This window comes from Octopus bimaculoides, chromosome 4, assembly GCF_046866305.1.
Source record: "Octopus bimaculoides isolate indiv1 chromosome 4, ASM4686630v1, whole genome shotgun sequence".
NCBI classification, from domain to species: Eukaryota; Metazoa; Mollusca; class Cephalopoda; order Octopoda; family Octopodidae; genus Octopus; species Octopus bimaculoides.
In genome coordinates this window covers 107604329-107629334 of record NC_142931.1, presented here as the reverse complement: position 1 = coordinate 107629334, position 25006 = coordinate 107604329, and the positions used below count along the sequence as shown (strand labels likewise).

Here is a 25006-nt window from a genome sequence, read left to right as displayed (position 1 = left end):
AGTTGGAGTTGAAAAAAAAGGCACTTACCCAGGCAGTGGTCAAGCAAATAATGGTCGTTTTGTATTGAAAGAATTCTGAAGGGGCTTTATTTTTAGACTGGGGTCAAACGGTCGAATCGGTAGAGATGGACTATATGTAATCTGAACCTTCCCCCCCCCCCCTTATTTATTAATTTTTTTTACGGAATCCCACGTTTTAGGCTATGAAGATTCCGATTCTGAAAAAAAATTTTTTGAAAAATTTCAATTCCACCCCCACCCCCACCAAGCAGGCTATTTACATGCTAGAAATAACAGCCAAATCTCACAAAACTAGTGTTAGGGTTAGGGTCAGGGTTACGGTTAGGGTTAGGGTTTGAGTTAGGGTTAGGTTTAACCTGTGGATCTATATAAAAACGGGGGGGGGGGATCTAAATTTTGAAATTGAGATTTTTGAAAAAATTTTTCCAGAATCGGATTCTCCATGGTCTGAAACATAGGATTCCGTAAAAAAAAACAAAATTTAAAAGGGGGGGTATACCCAGATTACATATACTCCATCTCCACAGTCCAATCTATTCAACCATGTTTTAAGTCTTTAGCAACATCAATTACAAAGAACTTGGGAGTGGTACTAAAAGATGGAGAGAAGTATTGACAGGCATGGGAGCTGTTTTCAATAATTCAAGTAATGCTATATATTCAAAATTAACCATACATGCTGGTTTTGTTGTTGTTATTGTTGCTGCTACTGTTGTTATTGTCACTTACATTTTTGTATTTTGATGCTACTTGCCTTCAGAACTCCCTAGGGAATTTTATGCTAGCTTCATCACTTTTATTTATTTATATATTTATTTTTCTTCTTTGATTTGAAATGAGATTGAACTTCAGCATTTTATACTGATAGATTTTAGACACTTTTTTTCTGCAACTGGTAAGATTATGTAGCCAGTTCTAACCATCTGTGATAGGCACCCTCAACACCATCTCTTTTCTTGTTGCAGTTCAACTCAGAGTGTTAGTGGTTAACCAGACTGAGTACTTAGTGTACATACCTATTTCATTATGCCATTAGAAGAAAATTTTTATATCTATCTCATCCTCATTCTTTTGCTTTCTCTCTCTCTCTCTACACACACACACACACACATATATACATGTATAAGGAGAATAGTTTTAAAATTAAATAGAATCTGAATATTATTCAGATGACACTTGGTTTTTATTTTTTGCTGTTTTCTATTTTCATTTCAAGATACAGGATTAGAGTGAGCTGAAACTGATTCTGGTCTTTGTTAGCAAAATAGTAATGTATATAGTTCATAAATAAATCTTACACCTTGAAGACGGTGTCTAATGCTTCAGGCGGAACTTATTGTTGGAGTAAGATATGTGTTTACTTGTGTCTACATAATAAACAAGTAAACACAATCCTCTCTGACAAAACTTTCTAGTGGAAATGTTAGATGTTTTAATGTTTTAATTTTTCTTATAGTAGCAAATCGATTCCAGTGTTTGTGTGGTTAAGAATTTCTCTTTCCAATAATATGATTTGCAGTTCAGTCCCACTGCATACCATCTTGCACATGTCTTTTGCTATGGCTGCAAGGTTAACCAAAACCTTGGGAGTGCATTTAATAGGTGCAACCTGAAAAATGCATGCTGATATATATATCTTTTATCTGTTATTGTTTACTTGTTTCAGTTACTGGCCTGTGAGTATGTAGGAGCATTGACTATATGCATGCATGTGTGTAAGGAGAGAGAGAGAGTTTGAATTTCTCAAGTCTGAACATGCTGTTTGCAAACTATGACTTTGTTAATGGTGTTATTTGCTTCCAATTCACAAGCACACATTCAGGTTACTGGGCAGGTCTTGACATGTTGCATGATTTCTGTGAACAAAAGGCTCATTTTATTGTTGCTTGTTTCCAGTTCTCCATATAATCACGTCTCTGCTATTTATTGATCAATAAACTAGATTATTACCTCCCTTGGAAGCAGATGAGGATATGGTGAAGGAAAAGGGCATCTGGCTGTAGAAAATATGAAAATCCTACTCCAATGTCATCTTGTCTGACACATGCAAACATGGCTAAGTAGATATTAAAACAATGATGACACTTGACCTTTATATGGAATAGCAGGGGTTACTGAAGGCACATGGCTCAGTGGTTGGAGCATCATGCTCACAGTGATAAAGTAGTGAGTTCGGTTCCGAGGCTGGGCTCTGTTATGTTCTTGAGCAAGACACTCTATTTCATGTTGCTCCAGTTCAACCAGCTGTAGAAATGAGTTGCAGTGTCACTGGTGCCAAGCTGTATTGGCCTATGCCTTTCCCTTGGATAACATCAGCATCATAGAGAGAGGAGGGTGGTATGCAAGGGTGACTGCTAGTCTTCCATAAACAACCTTTCCTGGACATGTATATTGGAGGGAAACTTTCTAGGTGCAATCCCATGGTCAGGGGTTACTGAGATGGTAGAGATCTTCAATAAATGTGTAACAGTATTTATGTCTCATCCATGATGTTTCAGAGTTCAAATAGCACTGTGGTTAATTTTATCTTTCATAAACCAAAATCAGTTCAGTCAATTGCATGATTGATTGAAAGAGGTGGGGGTAAGAAAAGAGAATTGATAGAAAGACTGACAAATTGATACATATCGAATGCTGAATAGATGGTAGTGGGAGAGCAATATACATATATATATATATATATATATATATATATATATATATATAGTTGAATTAGGTACTTAAGTTGAAGTACCAAATCAGTCCGGTATTATCCACACAGCCCGAAGTAAAGTGAATAAAATCAAAATAAGCGACAGGATATCAAGTATTGATACAGTATGACCGTTTCAATGCAATCATTTCATTAATTTAAATGCAATGCCATCTTCAGCTGCACAAATGAATAAATGGAATTTTAACAAGTAGGATATATTAATATAATTTTTCTGAAATATTTTAACAGAGCAAGAAGATGGAAGAAATTCATGTTGTCACTATTGTAACTAAAAATACACTTAAATCTTAAAAGAAAATTTTAATTAATTATTCATTCATTTATTCATTCATTCATTCATACATAAATGCACACTTCATCATCGTTATAATCATTTTGATACCTATTTTCCATGTTGGCCTGGCTTGGATGGTTTGACCAGAGCTGCAAGCTGGTAAGCCAGAGAGCTGCACTAGGTTTCAGTCATCTGTATTGGCACAGTTTCTATGTCTGTATGCGCCCTCCTGATCCCAACCACTTTACAATAGCGACAACATGAATTTCTTCCATCTTCTTGCTCTGTTAAAATATTTCAGAAAAATTATATTAATGTGTCCTACTTGTTAAAATTCCATTTGTTTATTTGTTCAGCTGAAGATGGCATTGCATTTAAGTTGATGAAATGATTGCATTTTACAATTAAATGGGGCCACTTAAAACGGTTGTACTGCATCACTACTTAATATCCTGTTGCTTATTTTTGGCATGAATGAATGAATTACTTAATTGATTAATTAAAATTTTCTTTTAAGATTTAAATCATAAATTCTCACATTTTTCAAATCATTTTCAGCTTATGAAGAATTCTTGAATAGTATGGTGCAAAATGAAGTAACAAATCTGCCACGAGGAATTTACAGTTCATTAAACAGAAAGTATGGCACAGGAAACCAAGAGAAAGCTTTAAATGAAATACCAACCCTCCTTCAGCATCTCTATGAGCAAACCAAACAACCAGGCCTGAGACCAGGATTAGCTGGTAAGATTTAGATTTTTAAATATGTGCTTTATATTATATAGATAAACTGTATATGAGAATGTTCTCATATACAGTATATCTATATAATATGCATGTGTGGTTTAGTGCAGACATAGCTCTGTGGTTGAGAAGTTCACTTCCAGTCATGTGCTTTGTGAGTTCAGTTCCACTGTGTGGCACCTTAAGCAATGGGTCAACCCGAGCCTTATAAGTGGATTTGATTGACAAACTGAGAAAAGCATTGGGTGGGTGTGTATGAATAGCAGATGAAAAGTGTGTAGCAGTAGTAGAGAAATTGCTAAATATGCATTTCTGCATCCATGGACATCATCAGTCCACTATCACCTGCATATTTAGACACATTTAGCCTCAACTAATATTGAAAAATACTAATTAACGAATCATTGGTCTTGCAGTTGACCAACGAGCTGGATAAAAATTTGCAATTAATTCAAAATAATATTCTGTATATCATACTTAATGCAGATATAATGTGAAAGCAAAATTTGTCTTGGCTGGTGGGTATTTGCTACTGATGATGCTCACAAAAAGCAGAAATACATATTTAGCAATTCCACTACTGCTGCTAGACACTTTGTCTGCTACTGGCATATTTCTGTGTTTTTAGCACCAAAATATATCTGCCCTTCCCAATGCCAACCACTCCAAGAGTGTAGTGGGTGCCTTTACATTCCACTGGCACGAAGGCCAATCAGGCAGTACTGGCAACGGCCACGCTCAAAAGGGTGTATTTTACATGCCACCTGCACAGGAGCTAGTCCAGCGGCACTGGCAACGACCTCACTTGAATGTTTTCCACGTGCCACCGGCACAAGTGCCAGGAAGGCGATGCTGGTAACGATCACACTTAAATGGTGCTATTTACGTGCCACTGGCACGGAAGCCAGACAGCAGCTCTAGCAATGATCACGCTCGGACGGTGCTCTTAGCACTCCACTGGTACAGGCGCCATCACGATTTCATCCAATTGCGAATTTGATTTGATTTTGATTTCACTTGCCCCAACAAGTCTTCGCAAGCCGAGTTTAGTGTCCAATGAAAGAGAGGTTGGCATGGGTGCCAGTCATCGAATTTGGTTTGATTTTTATTTCACTTGCCTCAACAGGTTTTCGCAAGCAGAGTTTAGTGTCCAATGAAGGAAAGATACACGTAAGTGGGATGCCTACACCCCTGGCAGAGTCCTCAGATTATGTTCTCACTTGGCTTGCCGGGTCTTCTCAGGCCCAGCATATTTCCATAGTTCTGGGTTTAGTCCCACTTTAGGTAAGTGTCTTCTACTATAGCCTCGGGCTGGCCAAAGCCTTGTGACTGGATTTGGTAGATGGAAACTGAAAGAAGCCCATTATATATATATATATATATATATATATAAATAATATATGAGTATATGCATGTACATACCTTCATCTACATGTATTTATAGATGCATATCTAGGTACATGGCGTTGCAGAAAAACATGGACAAAATGATAAACAAGGTACAAAAAACACACAGGCCACATGGAGAACATTTCCTTCATCAGCTGCCACCATTATAACACTGGCGTTTCGAAGAGTTTTATATATATATATATATATATATATATATATATATAGTTCACTGATGAGATCCAGATATTCTCTATATTGAAGACAGTAGTGCTCAAAAGATTCAGATTCAATCTTAGACTCTGATGTCTTTGCAGGGGTCATTCCACAAGGTAAAAGAAAGGCTATAAGAGGGATCAGCTGATCTATACCCATTCAACCTTATCTTTCTTAATACTGATCTTTCTTACAGTTTTTCTTTACCTTGTGGAATGATAATATTAATGATAATAATTCTGATCTTAACTGATTGAAAGTGTTATCATGTACATGTTTTGTTTTGGTGTAAAAGATGGGCTACAGTAAATATCCTGCTCAAACCACAGATCTGCTTGTCAGTTGTTTGACCTTAGCCAGTTGAGCATACCCCTTAGTGGTTGACAATATGTGCATCTCTGATCATGAACAGAAGTATGGGGGAGCATCATAGCCATGTGTTGAGAGGAATTCTGTAGGGTTTGAATAGTTCACCTCTGGAAACATGGGTGTTTTGTTCAACATCTTTAAACAACCCTTATTCAAGAACCGTTTGAGCAGGATGGGTTACTCGATTGCAAGAAAATTCTAACTGAGCCCCACCTGCAAGGTCATGCACTGTTTATTTTGATATGAGATCACCATGTCTCACACATATGGTTGTGATGTATGTAACAGTAAGAGAATCCAGTCACAGAAAACTCTGCTCTAACGTAACCTTGCTTGACTCATATGAGAATAAAAATGTAAACATTATAACAAGGATGTATTATTATTATTATTACTACTACTACGGAGAGCTAGCAGAATCATTAGCAAGCTGGGCAAAATACTTAGAGGTATTTCACCTGTCTTTAAATTCTGAGTTCAAATGCCACTGGGATCGACCTTACCTTTCATCCTTTTGAGGTTGATAAAATAAGTACCAGATGAGCACTGATGTCAATGTAATCTATTATCCCCCTCCCTCAAATTTCAGGCCCTGTGCCCTAAGTAGAAAGTATTATTATCATTATTATTATTCTTATTATAATAATAATAATAATAATAATAATAATATTGAATTGTTTCAACACTGAACAAAACACTTATTGGCATTTCATTCATGTTTATATTTTGAGCAAAAGTTGGTGAAGTCGACTTTGCCTTTCAGGATCAATAAAATAAGTACCAGTCAAATACTTGGGTTGATGTAATCAACGAGTACCCATCCCTCAAAATTTCAGGCCTTGAGCCTATTGTAGAAAGGATTATCATTGTTGTTGTTGTTATTTAGTCTATCACTAACTAAATTATTGATTTCTTACATTGGCACAAAGCATTAATGTGGGGGAAGGTGTGAAGCTAGTTCTATTGATGGCAGAGAAACAAAAAATAAAGTTAAACAAAAATTAATCAGAATTAAACTAGCAAGAATTAAACAGGGAATATAGAGTGTTAAAGTTAAAGGTATGTCTCATTTCTTCCTTTCTACCACCATCACTTATGTTCTTATATTAACTATTAAATTGCTTCATTTATTTTATTTGACTTATATTATTTTCATGATTTATTTCCAGCTGGCCTGCTCTTTGCTTATAACCTACCGGCTGAACAAAACAAAGCACCAAAGCCACATAAGATACTGAGCCAAAGCAAAAATTTCCAGCAGATATTCAGTACTTTACTTCATGAGGTACCTATATTATTGATTTTGATTGATTTTATTTTGATGGGTATTATAATTCACTGTAGATGCAGTGTGGCCAAATGGTTTAGGAGGTTGCTTTGCAGCCATGAGGTCTTGTGTTTAATCCCACAGAATGGCATCTTAAGCAAATGTCATTTTCTATAGCCTTGGGTTGACTCGTACTTTATGAGTGAAATTGAATTCACAGAAACTGCTTAGAAGCCCATCAGTAATTTAAAAATGCAGCTTTGTCACATACTATGCCTGAGAATTTTGAGATCCCAAAACTAAAGTTAGTCCCTAAAATCAAAGTGCCACACCAAACCATTGGTGTGAATGCTGGTGCCACATAACAAGCACTGGTAATGATGCCATGTAAAAAGCACTCACTACCCTCAGTAAAGTGGTTGGTGTTAGGAAGGACATCCAGCCATAGAAATCAAACAAAAACAAACTATAAAACCTAGCGCAGACCCTGGCTTTACCAGTTTCTGTCGAGCCATCCAACCCATGCCAGTATGGAAAACAAACGTTAAATAATGATGATGATGATGATGTATGTGTCCATGGAATTTAGGGGCAGGTAATTCACTTGGTCAAACAACTGACTCCTGAATGTTGAATGACATAGATACACCACCACTATAATTTACTATTGCATGTTTATAGATACCTGGCTTTCATTGTTCTCATAAATTCTCTTCTGTTTCACAAAATTTCAGGTCCCAGTTCAACCTTCAGAATGGCACCGCTGTCTGCTAATGCCTCATACATGGGTTTCATTTATAGACCGTCTTTTTATTGCAATGATTGAAGTAAGTACCTTTTGGAGTTTCATTTCAAATCCCCAACCTCTGATAAACTATTAATTTTTCTTTTCTCTAAGCAGTGGTAAGTTACTTGAGTGGATCACATCTTCTGTCTGAGGTGTTTTATTATCACTCTAGGTCTCACATCTGCTTGTCTAAAGTGTTGAACTCCTGGAACTCTGTCTTTTGTCTAAGGTATTAAACTGCCAGCCCATAGTTCATAAGGTCAGATCTACTGCCTAAGGTGTTGGGCTTCCAGTTTATGCTTCATTTGCTATCAGAAGTATTCACAGACAGCTCTTGGTTCACAAATTTCGATCTATCTGATATCAGCCTGCCACCGTGTTAAACTAGATGGATTGTATCTGTTCTCAAAGTTCAAAAAGTATTGTGGTCAAAGTACCAGTCTTCTATCTAAGGGTTAACAGCTAATGGTTCAAGCACTTGAGTCTGCTGTGCAACAGACTGACTACTCACAGCTCGTATTTATTGTCTGGATTATTAGATTGCCAGCTCAACACCCTCAAGCTTATACCTACTGTCTAACATAGTAGACTGCTACTTCATGACTCACATCAACTGTGCACTGTGTCAGACTGCCAGCTCATGACTCACAAGCTCAGGATTGCTGTCTAAGATGGTAAATTACTATCTCATAGCCCACATGTACCAAGTAGATTGTGGTATGTGATGATAGTCTACCATCTCTGGACTTACAAGCTGAGATATGCTGTCTAAAGTTTTGGAGAAAATGCTTTGTGATATTTAGTTGCATGTTTAGGTTCTGATTTCAAATTTTGCCAAATCCTGAAGAATTAAAGCTACATCATGACTCACAGGTTTGATCAGATCTGCAATTTGGATCAGATCTGCAATTTGTTTCTGAACAATTCTCTATTATCGCAGCTCTATTGTCATTCCTGAATTGGTGCCAGGTTTTGGAAATTTACCTGTAAAGGGCTACTTTTGAATCTGCTTAATTGTACAAAAACAGGAGTTAACTCATAGATACATAATTTTTTCATGCCTGGCTAGGTGCAGGTGTGGTTGTGTGGTTAAGTAGTTCATTTCCCAACTATGTGGTCTGAAGTTCAGTCCCACTGCATGGCATCTTTGGTAAGTGTCTTCTGCTATGGCCTCAAGTCAGCCAGTCTTGAGAGTTAATTTGTTATACATAGTGAAAAAAGCCTGTTGTATATGTATGTGTGTTTGTGTATACCCTTGTCCCAACATCACATGATGGTTATAAATGGGCATCATCATCATACAAGCAATGTTGTTTGTTTCCAGTCTTCCATAAAAAAAAAACATGCTTGATCATGGGGTAATGTTAGGTTGCTTGGAAACAGTTGAGGTTTGATAACAAGGTAGGTTTCAAGCCATAGAAAATCTGCCTCAATAAGTTTTATCTGACCCATGCAAATGGAGACATTAAATTATGGTGATGAACTATTATAGGAGATTTACTGTTTGATTTATTCAAAGCATAAGATCATTTTTGGTAGGAATACAAGCAGCTGAAGTGAGCTAGTTATATTACTGGTTGTAATTTTACCAGCCACTAGAAAATGAAAAGCACAGTTAACATCTGCAGGGTTTGAAACTGAAGTTTTAGCAAGATGGAGCCAATTACTATGAGGTATTTTGCTTCACTCTCTATACTTTCTTTGACTGCTATTCTTTATTCCTGAAGAAAATTTGAATTTCAGTTTTGAATTAGTTTTCATAATGAAGCCTAATGCATATTCAAATTAGTTTTGGGTTGAAGATTTTATTGACCTTTCCAAATTATTATTCAGGGTCAACAATTGCCTCTCCCTACATCACAAAATTTTGTCTAATTATAACTGACTTAATTTCTTCATTATGATTGACTTTTAATTTATTCGTTATTTCAGTGTGGTTTTTATTCAATACAAAACAAATAGTTTGCTTTTCTTATTCATTTTTTTCTCAAATTGTAGCAGAACAAAAGTTTATCAAAATACCAGCCAATAACAAAGAGAATAAAACAATAATTAAATGTCACAATGTTCTTCCTTTAATGTGATGTAAAATTAATGACAGGTAGAATTATATCTGGGTTTTCTGCAGCAGATACAAATCTCTGACACAGGAAGCACAAATTTCAATGATTGACAAGAGGACTTTGAGGCTAGGAAATGGTTATTTTTTATGTAGTCTTAACAATCATGGAAGATTAATTTACATTTGGTATTTAGTCAGTTCTATCTTGTATTTTTTATCTCACATACAACAGAAACTTTGTTAAATGTTCTAAGTATCCTGTAAAGTAGATGGTACAATCCACTGAGAGTTAAATAAAATACTTTGTGTGTGATTTTCATTTCATCTTGAGTTCAAATTCTTCCCTGGTTAATTTTGCCTTTGACTCTTATGAAGTCTTTTAAATAGATACCAACCATGTACTGGAATAGATCAGTGCCCCAGAATGGTCATATCCTAGTGACTGATATCATTAAAAGAATTCAAATATGTCATAAGCAAATGTGAAGGTATCTCTCTGCAACAAGCAACCCTTCAATCAATTGGATTTTAGTAAATCTTGGAAGCTGTTCTTGTTGATGATGGGAAGGAGCTACTACAATCTATTTGGCATTGCTTGCTTTATTTATTATACAGTGTTTAACTCTTGATACCACCCCTTGGTTGTTTAAAATTTCATGTTAATTTATTATTCCAAGCTTAGGTTTTAATAATGACATAGTAATTTTACTAAATTCTTCATTGTTGTCAAAGATTAATTGAAATAAAGGTAGTGTCTTTCATTAGAAATATGATAACGAAATGGTTAATGAATTACAGAATCATTCAGTTATTAATTATTGTAAGATGTACTGAGCTAACATTTGTATTTAGAATATAAATGTGTGATTCTTCCTTTAAAGGTAGACAGGAGTGTATTTGGAGGCTTCTTAAAAACTCTCACATAGGGGGTTTTTTTCTTTGTATTCAATATGCTGGTGATGGCATCAAGAGAATTTATCTTTTTGTTAGTAGTTCAAAATTTCTTTAGCTCTGAGAAGCTACTACCCAGTCATTACTTATATTGCAGTGATAGTAACTGGGCATCATTTGTGCCAGAATCTTTGGGTAAATTTGAATGAACCAATAAGAATACTTCTACAGCTGCTCAGTTTGATAAAAATAGCAACAAAACCTTCCTCAAATCCTACCCTAGTCTTTTAACAAAAAGTAAATGAAATCTTAAATAATGTAGTCTTAGATGCACTATGCCTGAAAAAAGAAGATGAAATCATTGTAGCTGAAAAGCCTTTGATCATAAGACTCCTCAAGTATAGCTGATCTGGGACTAGCAACAATAACATTTTCAGTAGAGACTCAATGATCTTCTAAGTAATTTAAAGAATTTTCATTTCATAGTGTCTTATCTGTATATAAATCACTGAGCATTTACTAGAACAGAAGTCATCAGAACAAGAGATATCACAGAGAAAATGGCTCAGTGATTGAGCACACAACTAGCTCAGTATTGATTTCAAATATAAGTACAAGCATGGGCAAGGCTATGTGGTTAAAAAGCTTGCTTCTTAACTACATGGCTTTAGGTTCAGTCCCACTGCATGGACCTCGGATAATGTCTCCTACAAAACTCAATTGAGCTATGCATATGATCAGTGACATCATTTTTGATTGGGCAAAACTGGTGATGTGTGTTGACATTTTTTGTCCATACAATCATCTACTGTCTTTACACTCTCAAATTCCTCTGAGAAACACATAAGAGTTGAGTATGGGATATTCTTTTGACTGTAAAATCCCTGCTTCAAAATTCACTTCCAACTATTCCAGAAAAACATGGAAAATGGATATTAAATGAAACAAGCAAATGACTATACAAGACTTAAAATCGGGGAGATGAGTATAGACAATTATATTAATGCTTGTTTTTGGTTAGCACTTTATTTGTTGATTATATCAATATTTGTCTTGGTTAGTACTTTATCTTATCAAGTCTGGAAGAAGAAATTAAAATTGAGCTTAGGACACAGAGCCTAAATGTAGAGCTTAGTAGTGAGCCTAAATGTATTCAATTAGAATTGAGCTCAGAACGCAAAGCCTAAATGTATTCGTTTAAACTTCGTTTAAACTTAAACTTGAGCTCAGAACTGAGCCTAAATGTATTCAATTAGAATTGTGCTGAGAACTGAGCCTAAATGTATTTGATTAAAACTAAGCTTAGAACTGAGCGTAGATGTATTCAATTAAAATTGTGCTTAAAACTGAGCTTAAGTGTATTCAATTAATATTTTGCATAGAGCTCAGAACCTGAGTGTAATCATCTAAAAACCACCAGACAGTTTATCTATTGTTCTACTAATTTACCAATACAGTGTTCAATATTGATTAGAGGCCTTCAGGAATAAGAATTGTATGAATTGGCAACTGTGGGGCCATAATCTACAGAAATAAAAATTAATGAATATGAATTTGTTTGTTTTCAAGTCTGTCCATGTGTGTGTGTATTTTTTCATGTTTGCTTTGTAAGTGTGTGCATGCATGTGTACATGAACCAAGTGTGTGTGTGTGTGTGTGTGTGTGTTTGTCATGTATATGTGTGTACATGTACTAAATGTGTGTATATAAAGGAAATTAGTTAGTCAAATGTTCATTAATTAATCTTTAATTCATTAATCGATTTGAATTAATGAACACAAACTGGTTTGTTTTATTTTTGAATGCTTGCTATATCAAAACCTTCCAAGTTGACTAACATACCAGCTTTGGTATTAGCATGTTTTTGAGGAGGTTTTTTTTTTTTTTTAATCATACTTTTACACTACTCAATGAATTAGACATATTTTTAATATTTAAAAAATAAAATAATTACAAATCAATTCTTAGTACATCCAATGCAAAGATGTTTTTTAATATTTTTTTTTTAACAGTTTTGATCATTTTAAAATTCTGACTTTATTTTTCTTAACCAGTTTGCACAACTTCAGTTTTCTTTTTTTTTTTTTTTTCCATCTTCCCATTAAGAATGTAAAAGAAACATTTTAACAAATTTGTTATTTGATTTTCTTTTCTCTGTCTTATGTGATTTCCATAGAGATTTTATTGTTGTTAGTGTTTTATCATCATCATCCCCACTGCCATCTTTATCATCACAATCACCACCACCATCATTATCATCATCACTATCTTCATCATCACCACCACCAACATCATCATTCTCATCACCACCATCATCATCATCACCACCATCATCACCATCATTCTTGTTAGAATTGCAGATATGGTAGAACTAAAGTAAATTCTCAGCAGGCTATGTTTATGACCCAGTTTCAATTCTTCATTTTTTGTTTTAAGCTTTTGTTTTAATTGTTGTTGTCTATTTCAAGTTAGTTTTCATCATATAGACTTATGATTAACCCTCCCTTTTGATACTAACCTGGCTGTAGCCAGCCGGAAAAATTTTGGGGTTCATAAGACTAACCCGGCCGTAGCCGGCCGAGCGTACCCATTGTTATTTAAATGTATATTTGAACCCAAATTTCGTTAGTACATTCGTTCAAACACCTGATTTCACTTTGCAAACAGTTGAGTTATTGTCTCTGACATTATTTGCCATGATATTTGAAGTCAGTGAATTTTGGAAGATTTTTTTCCACATTTTTTGCGGCGTTAATTTTTTTCAACTTTGAAGATGGAGAGGAGTTTCATGCTATCAAGCAGTGATTCCGAATTTGAAGGTTTTTCAACAGAAGATATGGAGATGTCGAAGAAAAGAATGAATGAGCTACAAAAGCACGTGGTGAACGATAATGAATCGGATATTTCTGTATCCGAAACTGAAAGCAGCGACGGCGACAGCGAGGATGATTTTACTCCAGAAAAAGATTTTAAAAATATTTTTATTAACAATTTTTCTGAGGAAACAGGGTCTACCCTGTGGTGTGTGCGTATGAGTAGATGTAATCGCCTTACCTCGGTTTTCCTTTCCTCGACTGCGAGTCCGTCTTGCGGTATCCGATCCTTGAAGCTTGCCCCGACCCAAGGTACACCAGGTATAGCAGCTGCTTCTCGCAAACCTTCCCAAACCTAGACTATCATTTAACACATCTTGTCTTGACCGCAGCCCCGTTCGAAAAGGGCACGAACGCCGATCGAGGCTCCCTCTGCCCTGTTTCCCCTTCCGGTCGACTCGCCCTTCCGGTCAGCCTCCCCAGACACTGACGTCATACCACACGCCACCCTGATCTTAAAGATCACGTTCACCCCTACTCCAATTCGAAGTCCGCCATCGAACCGGGCGGGCGCCCTACACGTCGAGATCTTCTCAAGCTAGGTGGCTCGTTTCCATCGCAATCTTCATCCGATGAAGTGGCTATCCTGCGCAGATCCAGCACGTGACGCGGCATTCCATCCACGGATACATTGTTTCTGGAATTGACCGCTGTCACTGTTCCCCTGCCCCATTGTGATGTGCAGCGTGCCTTCGGCGGTTTGACCCAAACTTCCTCCCCTACTTTCACGCCGGCGGGTCCCTTCTCTTCCTTGCAGAATTCCGGCGTCTTACAGGGATTCCTCCATTCATATTTGAACACCGCTCTGTGCGGCACAGACTCTTCCGCTTGTCCGGATCGGGGAGACATATTGTACCGCTTCCAGGGGCGAAATGTGCCCCCTTTCAGCCATGGCCTTGATCGTCCGATGGTGCCTCTCAACGATTCCGTTGCCACTCGGTCTATACGCCGCTCTAAACAATCGTCGCACCTTCCACCGGTCAAGCATCTCTCCCAACGCTTCCGAACGAAACGCCACCCCGTTGTCCATTAGCAGTTCTTCCACAGGACCCCTCTCCAAGAATATCCCGTTCAGAATGCGGCCAATCTCATCGGCAATGCCTGTCCTCAGATCCCTCCGAATGGCCAGCCGGCCCGGCCCGCAGTCGACCATGCTGAGATACATTTCCTGACGGTAGTGCGTCACATCCACAGCCAGTCTCCTCCAGTTGCACTCTACTGAGAGGTTCCCCTGCTCATGCCCACCCGGGGCGGGGTCAATGGACTGGCATCTGTCACATTTCGCGACCACTTTCTTAACGTTTCTCCTAGTGACGTCAGCATCAACCATTTTCGCCAGATACAGGGTCCTATCCACCCCCAAGTGGTGCATAGCATGTAGCTCCTTCAGTTCGGAGTCACCCAGCCAACACGCTGCCGCTATCCCTTTCCTTGCTTCCTCCGGTTCCTCCAGCCATGCCTTTTTCACCCTGGTCAGTGCGTCCGCCCTGTTTCTTTCCGAAGGCACGAAAACCACGGTCAGCTTCAGTCCAAACTCGGCGATCAGCTCTCCCAGAACTCCTAGGCGGCGTTTCACCAACATCTCCGCGGCACCTTTCGTCCGGACTCTCTTCTTGCTGGTAATTACTGTTCCTACCCAACCGACCACGGTGGCCGAATCCGTCCGGATCTCGATCGAGCGCAGTCCCCATCTCAGGGCCAGGTTCACCCCTTTCAGCACCGCATCTAGTTCGGTGACATTGATGTGGTTGAAGTCGTCCGCTTTCCGTAGCCAGGCCGCATCCTCCACCTCAGCACCTTCGATCTCCAACACAACCCGTATCGCTATACTGCTAGCATCACACCAAACCGTCCCGCACTCCGTCTTGGGCACATACTAGTTTCCTCTGACCGGGTCTTCCGCTCTCGTTCTCTCCAGGATTTCCCGCATCATCGCCACCGTCGCCTCTCCTACCTTGTCACTCCAACTCTCCCCCTCTGCTCGTCTCTTGATGTAACTACATGCAATGCGCAACCAACGAGCGATCGGATAGTGTCCGATCAACTTCCCACAAACCGAGAACAACTCTCTCCTGCTGACGCTGGAACTCAGCTCTGGGATCTCGTTTCCTCTCCGGAACACCAGCTCGCCCAATCTGTCTTTTTGTAGCTTCAGCCCCAGCGCAGCTCCCGCCACCATCGACTCAGGTGGCTTCGCAATCAGCCCGAACCTCTCCAGATGTCTCACTACCTCGGTGGCTGGCACTACAGTCTCGTCAACCAAATTGTCGTCGATGTAGGAACTGGTGGCCTTCCTTATTCTCTCCTCTTTCCCTGGGACGGACTTGAGCACCATCGCCATAATTTTCGGAGCAGAATTCAGCCCGAAACCCAGCCTGGTTAAACAGTACGTCCGGCCCTTGTACCGCACCAGCTGGTATCGCCACAGCTTGTCACTCACACGGAGCTGCAAATATGCCGACTTCAAGTCGACGATCGTCGCTGCCTTGGTCGACTGTCCCCACACACGTAACGTCTCACCGCAAACGTATGTTGCCTCGCCTCCCGTGTGGCACGATATATGGTCGTTCAGTTCGCTAAAGTCCAGCACCGGTCTGACTTTTCCTTTCGTCGGCTGCACCACCGCCATCAGAGGCAGCACTCCACTCACCACCTCCTCTTTCCACGGGACAAGGACTCCTTCCTTGATCCATCTCTCTACCTCCTCGTCGAACTCGACGCTGGCGTGACCTTTCAACGTGTGCTGGTAGCAGCTCACCCTGTTCTTTAGTAGTGGGGGCTCGTCCTTCCATCGCCACTCTATCGTCCACCTCCGACCATCAAACGCCGCCTGAAAATCTTTGTCTTCGATGGTGTAAGCGGCGCTGTCCTCGACGGCGCTCTGCTCTCCCTGGCGGTCCCGACTCACGGCGCACGATGCCCCCACGCTTCCGAACGTGACCTCATCTCCTGCAATCCTAACGCCACCAAGACGGTTGATGGCGTCCATCCCCAACACGACATCAACCCCATCTATCAAATAGTCGATCACGATCACCCGTAGCCTCAGCGCCGCGCTCGGTAACGCTATCTCCAGACTGGAGCTGCCCCTGCAACGGATCTCTCTACCATCGACCGCTTGGACGCTACTCGTCCCATCCCATTTCTTCGCCACCCTTGGCATCACGAGGGTAGTCGTGCAACCCGTGTCCACGAGGGCCTTGAGCTTCTTCCCCTCAACCTCGATTCCGACCACGGGCAGCGCCTCCACAAGCGCCTCTACTTGGTTGCGGGGAAAGTTTGAGAGGCAGCAACTTCCCCACGGTCGTTTCCCTGGTCGCAATCACGGGCGATGTGCCCAGTCTTCCTGCATCGATAGCAGACGGGCCCCGATTCGGCGCATTCCCTCGCCATGTGCGGCCCCTGACATTTGAAACACCGGCCCGAGAACGGCCGCTGTCGTTGCTCGGTAGGCTTCCTCATGCCGCTCTCAGGCTGTCGTCTGTCGGAACGTGCCTCTGTCGCCGCCATCACTATCGGCTTCCTTCCGACGTGCTGTGTCAACACGCGAGCTTGCGCTACTAGCTCGCTGAGCGCCATCTTCCTCCCGCCAGGCAACTGCTGTAATCGGATCCCTACGTCGTCGGAGAATCCATTTACAAACGCCAGCCGCGCCGCTCTGTCCAGGCCTTCTCCCGTAAACCCAGCCAGCGTGGCCAGTCTTCGCACTTCCGCCGCGTATTCATCCACCTGTTCTCCCCCCCATCTAATCGTTCCTAGTTTTACGAAGGCAGCGTACTTGCTCTCCGTATATGCCTCTCTCAGCCTCCATTCGACGTTCTCTGCACTCAATCTTTCTTCCTCGTCCATTTTTAGGTAGAAGGTCAGAGCGCTCCCTTCCAAGTACAGAGCCATGAGACTCGCCACATCGCTTATTCCTTGCAGCTTGGCAACGAGCCTAATTTTTCGTATCCAAGCCATCACATCTCCTTCGCCATTAAAAGGCCTGATCACATCGCTGGCGATCCTAATCTTGGTGGCTGCCATCGAGGCGAATTTCTGCACGTGGTGCCGAAATAGCTTGTGGTGTGTGCATACGAGTAGATGTAATCGCCTTACCTCGGTTTTCCTTTCCTCGACTGCGAGTCCGTCTTGCGGTATCCGATCCTTGAAGCTTGCCCCGACCCAAGGTACGCCAGGTATAGCAGCTGCTTCTCCCAAACCTTCCCAAACCTAGACCGTCGCTTAACACGTCTTGTCCTGACCGCAGCCCCGTTCGAAAAGGGCACGAATGCCGATCGAGGCTCCCTCTGCCCTGTTTCCCCTTCCGGTCAGCCTCCCCAGACACTGACGTCATACCACATACCCATAGTCTTTCTCAGGAAGCGAAACCTTTAGACTTCTTTTTCATGCTTGTTTGAAATGATTACTGCGGAAACAGACCGTTACGAAGAATGTAAACAAACCGGAAAAAAAAGATAGCTTATGGTTTCCTGCAAATGTAGATGAAATACGGTTATTTTTTGCCATAAACATCATTATGACAATTACCCAGAATAGACAATTACCCAGAATAACAAATTACTGGAGCGATCAGGAACCTTTTGGCAATGAATATATTTCCAGTATTATGAACGAGTACAATTCGTGAAGCTGAACCAATATTTACATGGGAGAGACACTAGCAGTACCCCCCCCACCCCAGTACGTGGAGAACTTTCAGACAAAAATTATGCAATAGAATTGATTAAGAACCCTTTCTTTAATTATGTTCCAAATATCACATTAATATGTTGATAAATAAAAAAGTTACAGGTGTTTAATGAGACTAGTCTAAATTCATGATTATTTTAGAATTTAATTGAAACTCATGAGGGGTGTATTTTGGCCAGAAATACAGTAACGAAAGGGTTAAAAGTATAGTAGACTTATGATTAAAGTTATAGTAGACTTATGATTAAAGGTGTTTCGGATCTATTTTAAAACGGGGGCACCAGTTTTCATTTATGTTTTATGTAGTGTTTTTGGTACCGAAAGACTTTCAAACTTCGTATACTTATCTATTTTGTGTTATAGAACAGAAAAATATTTTTGTATTCGAATTTATTTCATGTAAAAAATTGTCTTATTTCGATAATTTCTACTAATCACTGACGTCTATTCAGTTGAAAACAGTTAGCGCTGTAACGGTGTATATCGTATTAATCCCCTAACCCTAACACTAACCCTAACTAGACTGTTAACCGTAACCCTAACTCAAGAATCCGAACTCTAAAATTGTTACACACATAGATACGCACAGCATAATTTATTATATAAACAATATATGCGTATAAATTACGATTAAACCGGATGAAATATGTCACAGGGAATAACATTTTTATGACCGCCCAGCAGTAAACTCTATTCAGCTGAATAGACGTCAGTGATTGGTTGAAATTACAGAAATACGACAACTTTTACATGGAATAACTTGCGAATTCCTTTTTTTTGTTAAGACTAAGAGTAAAAGATGTTTTATATGACACATTCTACCAGTGTCCCAAGTTTCAAAGTGTTTCGTTAGTGTTTCGTTAAGAAAATACTGGCACCCCCGTTTTAAAATAGATCCGGTGTTTCAGACAAGACCATCTGTTTTCTTTTTTAGTATGTCTAAGAATATATTATGCAATGTAGCCTTCCTTTCTTAAGATGCTAGTGTTTGATATGAGGAACATATAACTCTTATTTCTGGCAGTTCATTTGACTATTTAGAGGATCCTATTAATACACTTCAGCCACTGTTAGAAAAGCATGAATGCCTCTGTATCCTACATGTTATAGTGTAAACATTTTTTGCTTCTAACTTTTGTATTAAAACTTTTCCAATCATTATTATCATAAACTGAGCTGGCAGTTGATGCATTATTATTATTGATGGCATTATTATTATCATCAACTGGTGGTGAGCTGGCAGGATCGTTAGCACACAGGATAAAATGCTTAGCAACATTTTATCTGCCTTTATGTTCTGAGTTCAAATTCTGCTGGGGTCAACTTTGCCTTTCATCCTTTCAGGGTCAATTAAATAAATATAAGTTAAGCACTGGGGTCGATAAAATAGGTACCAGTTGAACATTGGTATCGAAGTAATCAACTGCCCCTCTCCCCACCTAAATTTCAGGCCTTGTGCCGTTAGTAGAAAAGATTATTGTCCTCAACAAGGTGGTGAGCTAGCATCATTGTTAGTATGTTTGACAAAGTGTTTTGTGGCATTTCTTCTGGTTCATCACATACTGAGTTCTAATCCCACTGAGGTCAACTTTGCTTTTCATCTTTTCAGGGTCAAAAAAATAAAATAAAGTACCAGTCATGTACCACTGTCAATGAATTGACTTGCACCTCCTTCAAAATTGCTGGCTTTGTGCCATAACTTGAAACAGTCATCATAATCAACATCAATAGCATCAAGATGAAGGAATTGTGAAGTATATGCAAATGTTGTTCTTACTGAGTAGCCCCAGGTCAGGACTAAGTGAGGAGAACTATGGTCAATGATATTCCAGCTATGACCATCCCTCTTTTTCCATTGTAACAGTGCCCGTGCACCTAAGATTGCATTATCTAATGCATCAATCTCTTTCTAGAATTTTATTTGAAAGAGAGTGGGCTGCTGTATTATGAAGACCAAGTGGCTACATAGTTACTCCCTGCACTAATTCATCATTTTGGATTTTTATGATCAGACATATTTTAACATCTAGTTTGGTGACTATGTTTCCAGTTCAAATTATCCTGGTGTTTACTTTACTTACTCCTTCTTTAGTATTAATAAATAATTAGCAATGTACTGTTGTCAGTGCTGGCATGGCTGTGTGGTTAAAAATCTTTGCTTTTCAATCAGGTGGTCTTCAGTTCAGTCCCACTGTGTGGCACCTAGGGCAAGTATCTTCTACTAAAGTCCCAGGCCAACCAAAGCCTTGTGAGTGGATTTGATAGACAGAAACTGAAAGAAACCCATCACATATATAAATCCATTGTGTGTGTGTATGAGTGTATGTGTATATAAATATATATATGTATATATATATATATATATATATATACACACACACACACACACACCCTTGCCATACCACATGCATCATCATACAAGCAATGTTGCTTGTTTCTAGTCTTCTGTGAACAACACGTCTGATGATGATGAAATATTATGTTGCTTGTAACAAGTAATGATTGGCCATAGAGATGTCATACAGCTATTGGAAATTTGCCTTAAAAAAACTCTATCTGACCCATGCAAGCAAGGAAAAGTAGACATTAACTGATGATGTTAATGTCATCAGTTCAAATTAATTGCTTCTTCAAACCTGGCATTGTTGGTTCATAATTAAAGTATTTCTTTCAGCTTGACATATTGCATCAATCTGTTGTGTAATGATATTTTCTATTGTAACAGTCTATAATTGTTTTGTTAATACCTTTTGCTACTTTCATAGTTTCTCCATTTATCTTTCTTACTACCCAGAAGCATTTCAGTAGTTATCCATACATCATTCTTCATTTTGTCCTCTCCACCCATGTTTTATATTGATCACCCTCGACACATCTTATATCTCTCTTTCTGTTATCCTTCTCCTGTCCATTACTATACCATTATTGTTATTTTGCTGCTCTTCATCCTTGCCTTTTTTTCCTGCATTGTCGGCCCACCCTTCAAACCCATTCTTCCCTACCTTCCATCCCTCAAAATCTATTCTTCATTATAATCACCCCCATCCTTCATTCTCCCTATACACTCTTGAAGCATTTACCCACCTTCATTCCAAATTCTTCTTACCACACTCACTTCTGTTCACTTTGTAACTTAAGGCCCCAAGCTGACACTTCATCACCACTATCTTTGTTTCTTTACGTCTCCACCCTGGTTATTTCCACCCACTTTTCTATAGCATAAGTAGCTATGTAGCTCTTCTACAGAGAGAACTTTATTTTCTTCTGATCTATTTTCTCATACTTTAGCCCTTTATCTCTTAGCATGAAACCAACTTCCTTGCTTTTGTGACTCATCTCAGTTGAAGGAGATCTTAGTCCTGCGAGCTGCATGGTGGCCTCACTAGAGCTGGTGCCATGAGAAATGCATCCAGTAAACACTGAAGAATAGTTGGTGTTAAGAAGGGTACCTTTTCTAACCGTAGGAACCATATCAAAGCAAACATTAGAGCAGAATGCAGTCCTCAGAGTTGTTGGATCCTGTCAAACGATCTAACTCTTTGTCAGGTCACGTGTGAAGTCTCTCATGAGTGCAACTGACAATACAGATTCCAGTACAATCTGTTGCATGGTCAGGTCATTGGCAGCTAAACCTGCACCATCACTAGGCTTGCCTAGTGAGGAGGATTGCTAGAAACACAACAAGACTAAAAACAAGACATATCAAAAGGACGAATGAACTTAGTGTAGGTTCAGCAACTATCTAGCAATAGCATGGGCCCTCAGAAATTCCAGGTTGGTGCCTGGCATGCTGGAAGACCACTAAGAGTGAGGCACCCCTTAGTTTTTGTTAAGGCACGTCTCTAGAACTCAGTTCAAACCCCAGCTACATCTGCTCCAATACATCTGGTGGTAACTTGATCAGTGAAGTTGACAGCAAGATGAGCTGCTATAGAGCACACTATGCCAAACTGTATATGCATGCGACTGGGGAAATATGTGAACTTGTATTCCCACTGAAACATTGAACATGAATCCTACACTTTAGCAGCAAATGAGGACTATGGCTACTGTGTCCATGCTCAGTGGAACCGAGAGTGGGTATCCATTACAACCTCAACTGTGGCCAACTGTCAGGTGTGGTCAGCATTCACAAGGGTTGTGGTGAATTCATTGACCAGGGCTGGTTCAATGCACCCCAGGTGAATGCCACCATAAGTACAAGTAAACTATCTAACTCATACCAGCATAGAATATGGATTTTAGGTGAAGAAGTTGATGCTGTAGTAGTAGTAGTAGTAGTAGTAGTAGTAATAGTAGTACAACATCCATATACTTAATCGTCTTCTGCCAATTTCCATCGGAGCAACTAATTTGTTATTCAGTTACTAAATTATGGAACTAGTTTAAATTGTTACTTATTCTATAAAAGTGGATTATTTTCACCTTCATTTTCCACATGGTTACATGGTTATCATTCATAGAAGGACAGGTGCACTAAGCTGTCTTGACTGAAAAACACAATATATATATATATATATATATACAGTAATATAGTGTGTATTGTTGTATCTAATACATTCATGTACATTCAAACATGGAAAAAACCTTCACTGTGGAAACTGTCTCAAGAGAGAAATTCTCCTTATAGACTATGTGAGTGTGAAATGACAACACTGGACTACAAATGACATCATCAGACTATAGGATATAGTATTTTTGCATTGTTATTCCTCCTAAGCTACAGACTCTGAATCCATTGCATACAGCCCACTAAGAACTACAAATAGTTCTTCTATTTAAATAGAAAATTGTATATTTGCTGATGTGTTCAAAGCTTTGTCATGCTAAAATTGATTAGGAACACAGAAAACTGCAATGGGTGAAATATAGGTGTGTACAATTATATTTATATCATATGTGTACACTCAAATATAGAAAAACCTTCTCTGCAGAAACTGTCTTGAGAGAGAAATTCTCCTTATAGATAATGTGCATGAAAACATACCACCGGGCTATAAATGACATAATTAGACTGTAGGACACATATTTCTGCACTGTCACAGACACTTTATCAAAGAACCGTTGTTCATAGTCCTGTAAGAACTGCTGTTCTCATGGTCAAACAACAAATAGTAAATTTGATGATGTGCACAAAGCTTTGTCAAGCTGGAATTAATTAGATTAAATTTATTTTCCTGCATGGAAAAATGTTAGCAAGAAGGAAATTCCAAAGAGTTATGGCTGTAGGAAGAAATGAGTGGGAACTAGCATGAAGTGACAGAATCAGAGAAAAAGAAGAGGTATTTTCAGATATCATTAGAATATACCTTCAAGAATAAAGAATGCTTTGTAAAGCTGGTGAATGAAAATTTTCATTTTCAGAGTAAATATATTACTGATAGCAATTTCATAAACTATATGACAAAACCAGTGTGATCTTTCAAAATTAACACCTTTGTTGCCATATTTCTATTGAAATACACAGCGTTTGTTTCAATTAATTTTGAAAATAATTAAGAATTTAATAAAATAACATTATTAATCTGGTATTTTGAATGTTAGTTAACAGAAATTTTGATGGAAAGTTTTAATTTAGACCATTTAGGCCTCTTTGTTACCATATTTTTGTTTAAGTACACTGAATTTATTTGAAGTAATTTAGAAAATAATGAAGAATTTAGTAAAATTATTTTGTTATTAAGCTGGTGGTTAGAACAGAAGTTGAAAAGGAAATTATGACAGAAGGTTTTTAATTTAGTTCAAGCCAGAAACTAGAAAGTGAGCCTCATCCTGGAAGATCTGTACAGCTCAAAAAATGAACCACTTTTAGACCGAATAGTGACTGGTGATGAGAAATGGGTTGTCTATAAAAATGTCATGAGTCGAAGACAGTGGGTAGGGAAAGGAGAAACACTGGCATGTTATTAAATTTTAAACTATAGTTACTTATTTTGCGTTCATTTTTGAATGTCATGGGGGAATTCAAATGAACAAACATGGACAGTGTAATGAATTGGATAACCAAATAACAGCACCATGTACAGTGTTGTTATCTGTTTGGTGGGATAGGAAAGGTTTAGTCCACTTCGAACTTTTAAACCCAAACTACATAACAAAAGAGATCTACTACGAGCAGCTTGAGTTGCTTAAGTCAGCACTAGAAGAAAAATGACCACCTTTGGTTTCAAGACGAAAGGTGTTCTTCCTTCAGGATGACATTCCAAAGACTAGAACAGTTTGAATGAGAAACAATGCCCCACCCACCATATTCTTAACACCAACCACTTTATAGAGAGTACTGGGTGCATTTTTACATGGCACCCACACCAGTGTGTGTTATGTGGAAGCATCACAAATGCTTTTTGATGCAGAACCATCACCTGTAATTTTTATGTAGCACCATCAACCATGCTTTTCATCTGGCACCAGCGCCAGTGCTTTTTATGTGGCACAGCACCCACAGGATCAGGAAGTACCCTGTGAGACAAGAACCCTTCAACTGGGAGGCAAGGAGCAGTATTGAGGAGGTGAGGCTTTGTGCCAGTTGAAAAATTTAAGGTATAGAAGGGAACAGATATAAGTGTCTTGCTGTAGAGTAGATGCATGGATACCCCAGTTGGAAAACAAAGATGAGTTGGAGAGTAAGTTGAAGGGGGTGATAGTGGAAGAGATGATGGCATTGATGTGTCGGGACATGCCCTTGAGGGACATTGGGGATGATAA

General features: G+C 39.1%; 1 protein-coding gene across 1 annotated transcript in view; it reads left to right on the top strand.

Moving 5' to 3' along the window:
• Window positions 1–25006, top strand: part of LOC106879427 (focadhesin) — a 301702-nt gene that overhangs the window by 136081 nt on the left and 140615 nt on the right. The window contains exons 18-20 of the mRNA XM_089351161.1: window positions 3570–3755; window positions 6899–7014; window positions 7731–7823. Coding sequence (XP_089207287.1) covers window positions 3570–3755; window positions 6899–7014; window positions 7731–7823 — 395 coding nt within the window. The remainder of the gene's footprint in view (window positions 1–3569; window positions 3756–6898; window positions 7015–7730; window positions 7824–25006) is intronic.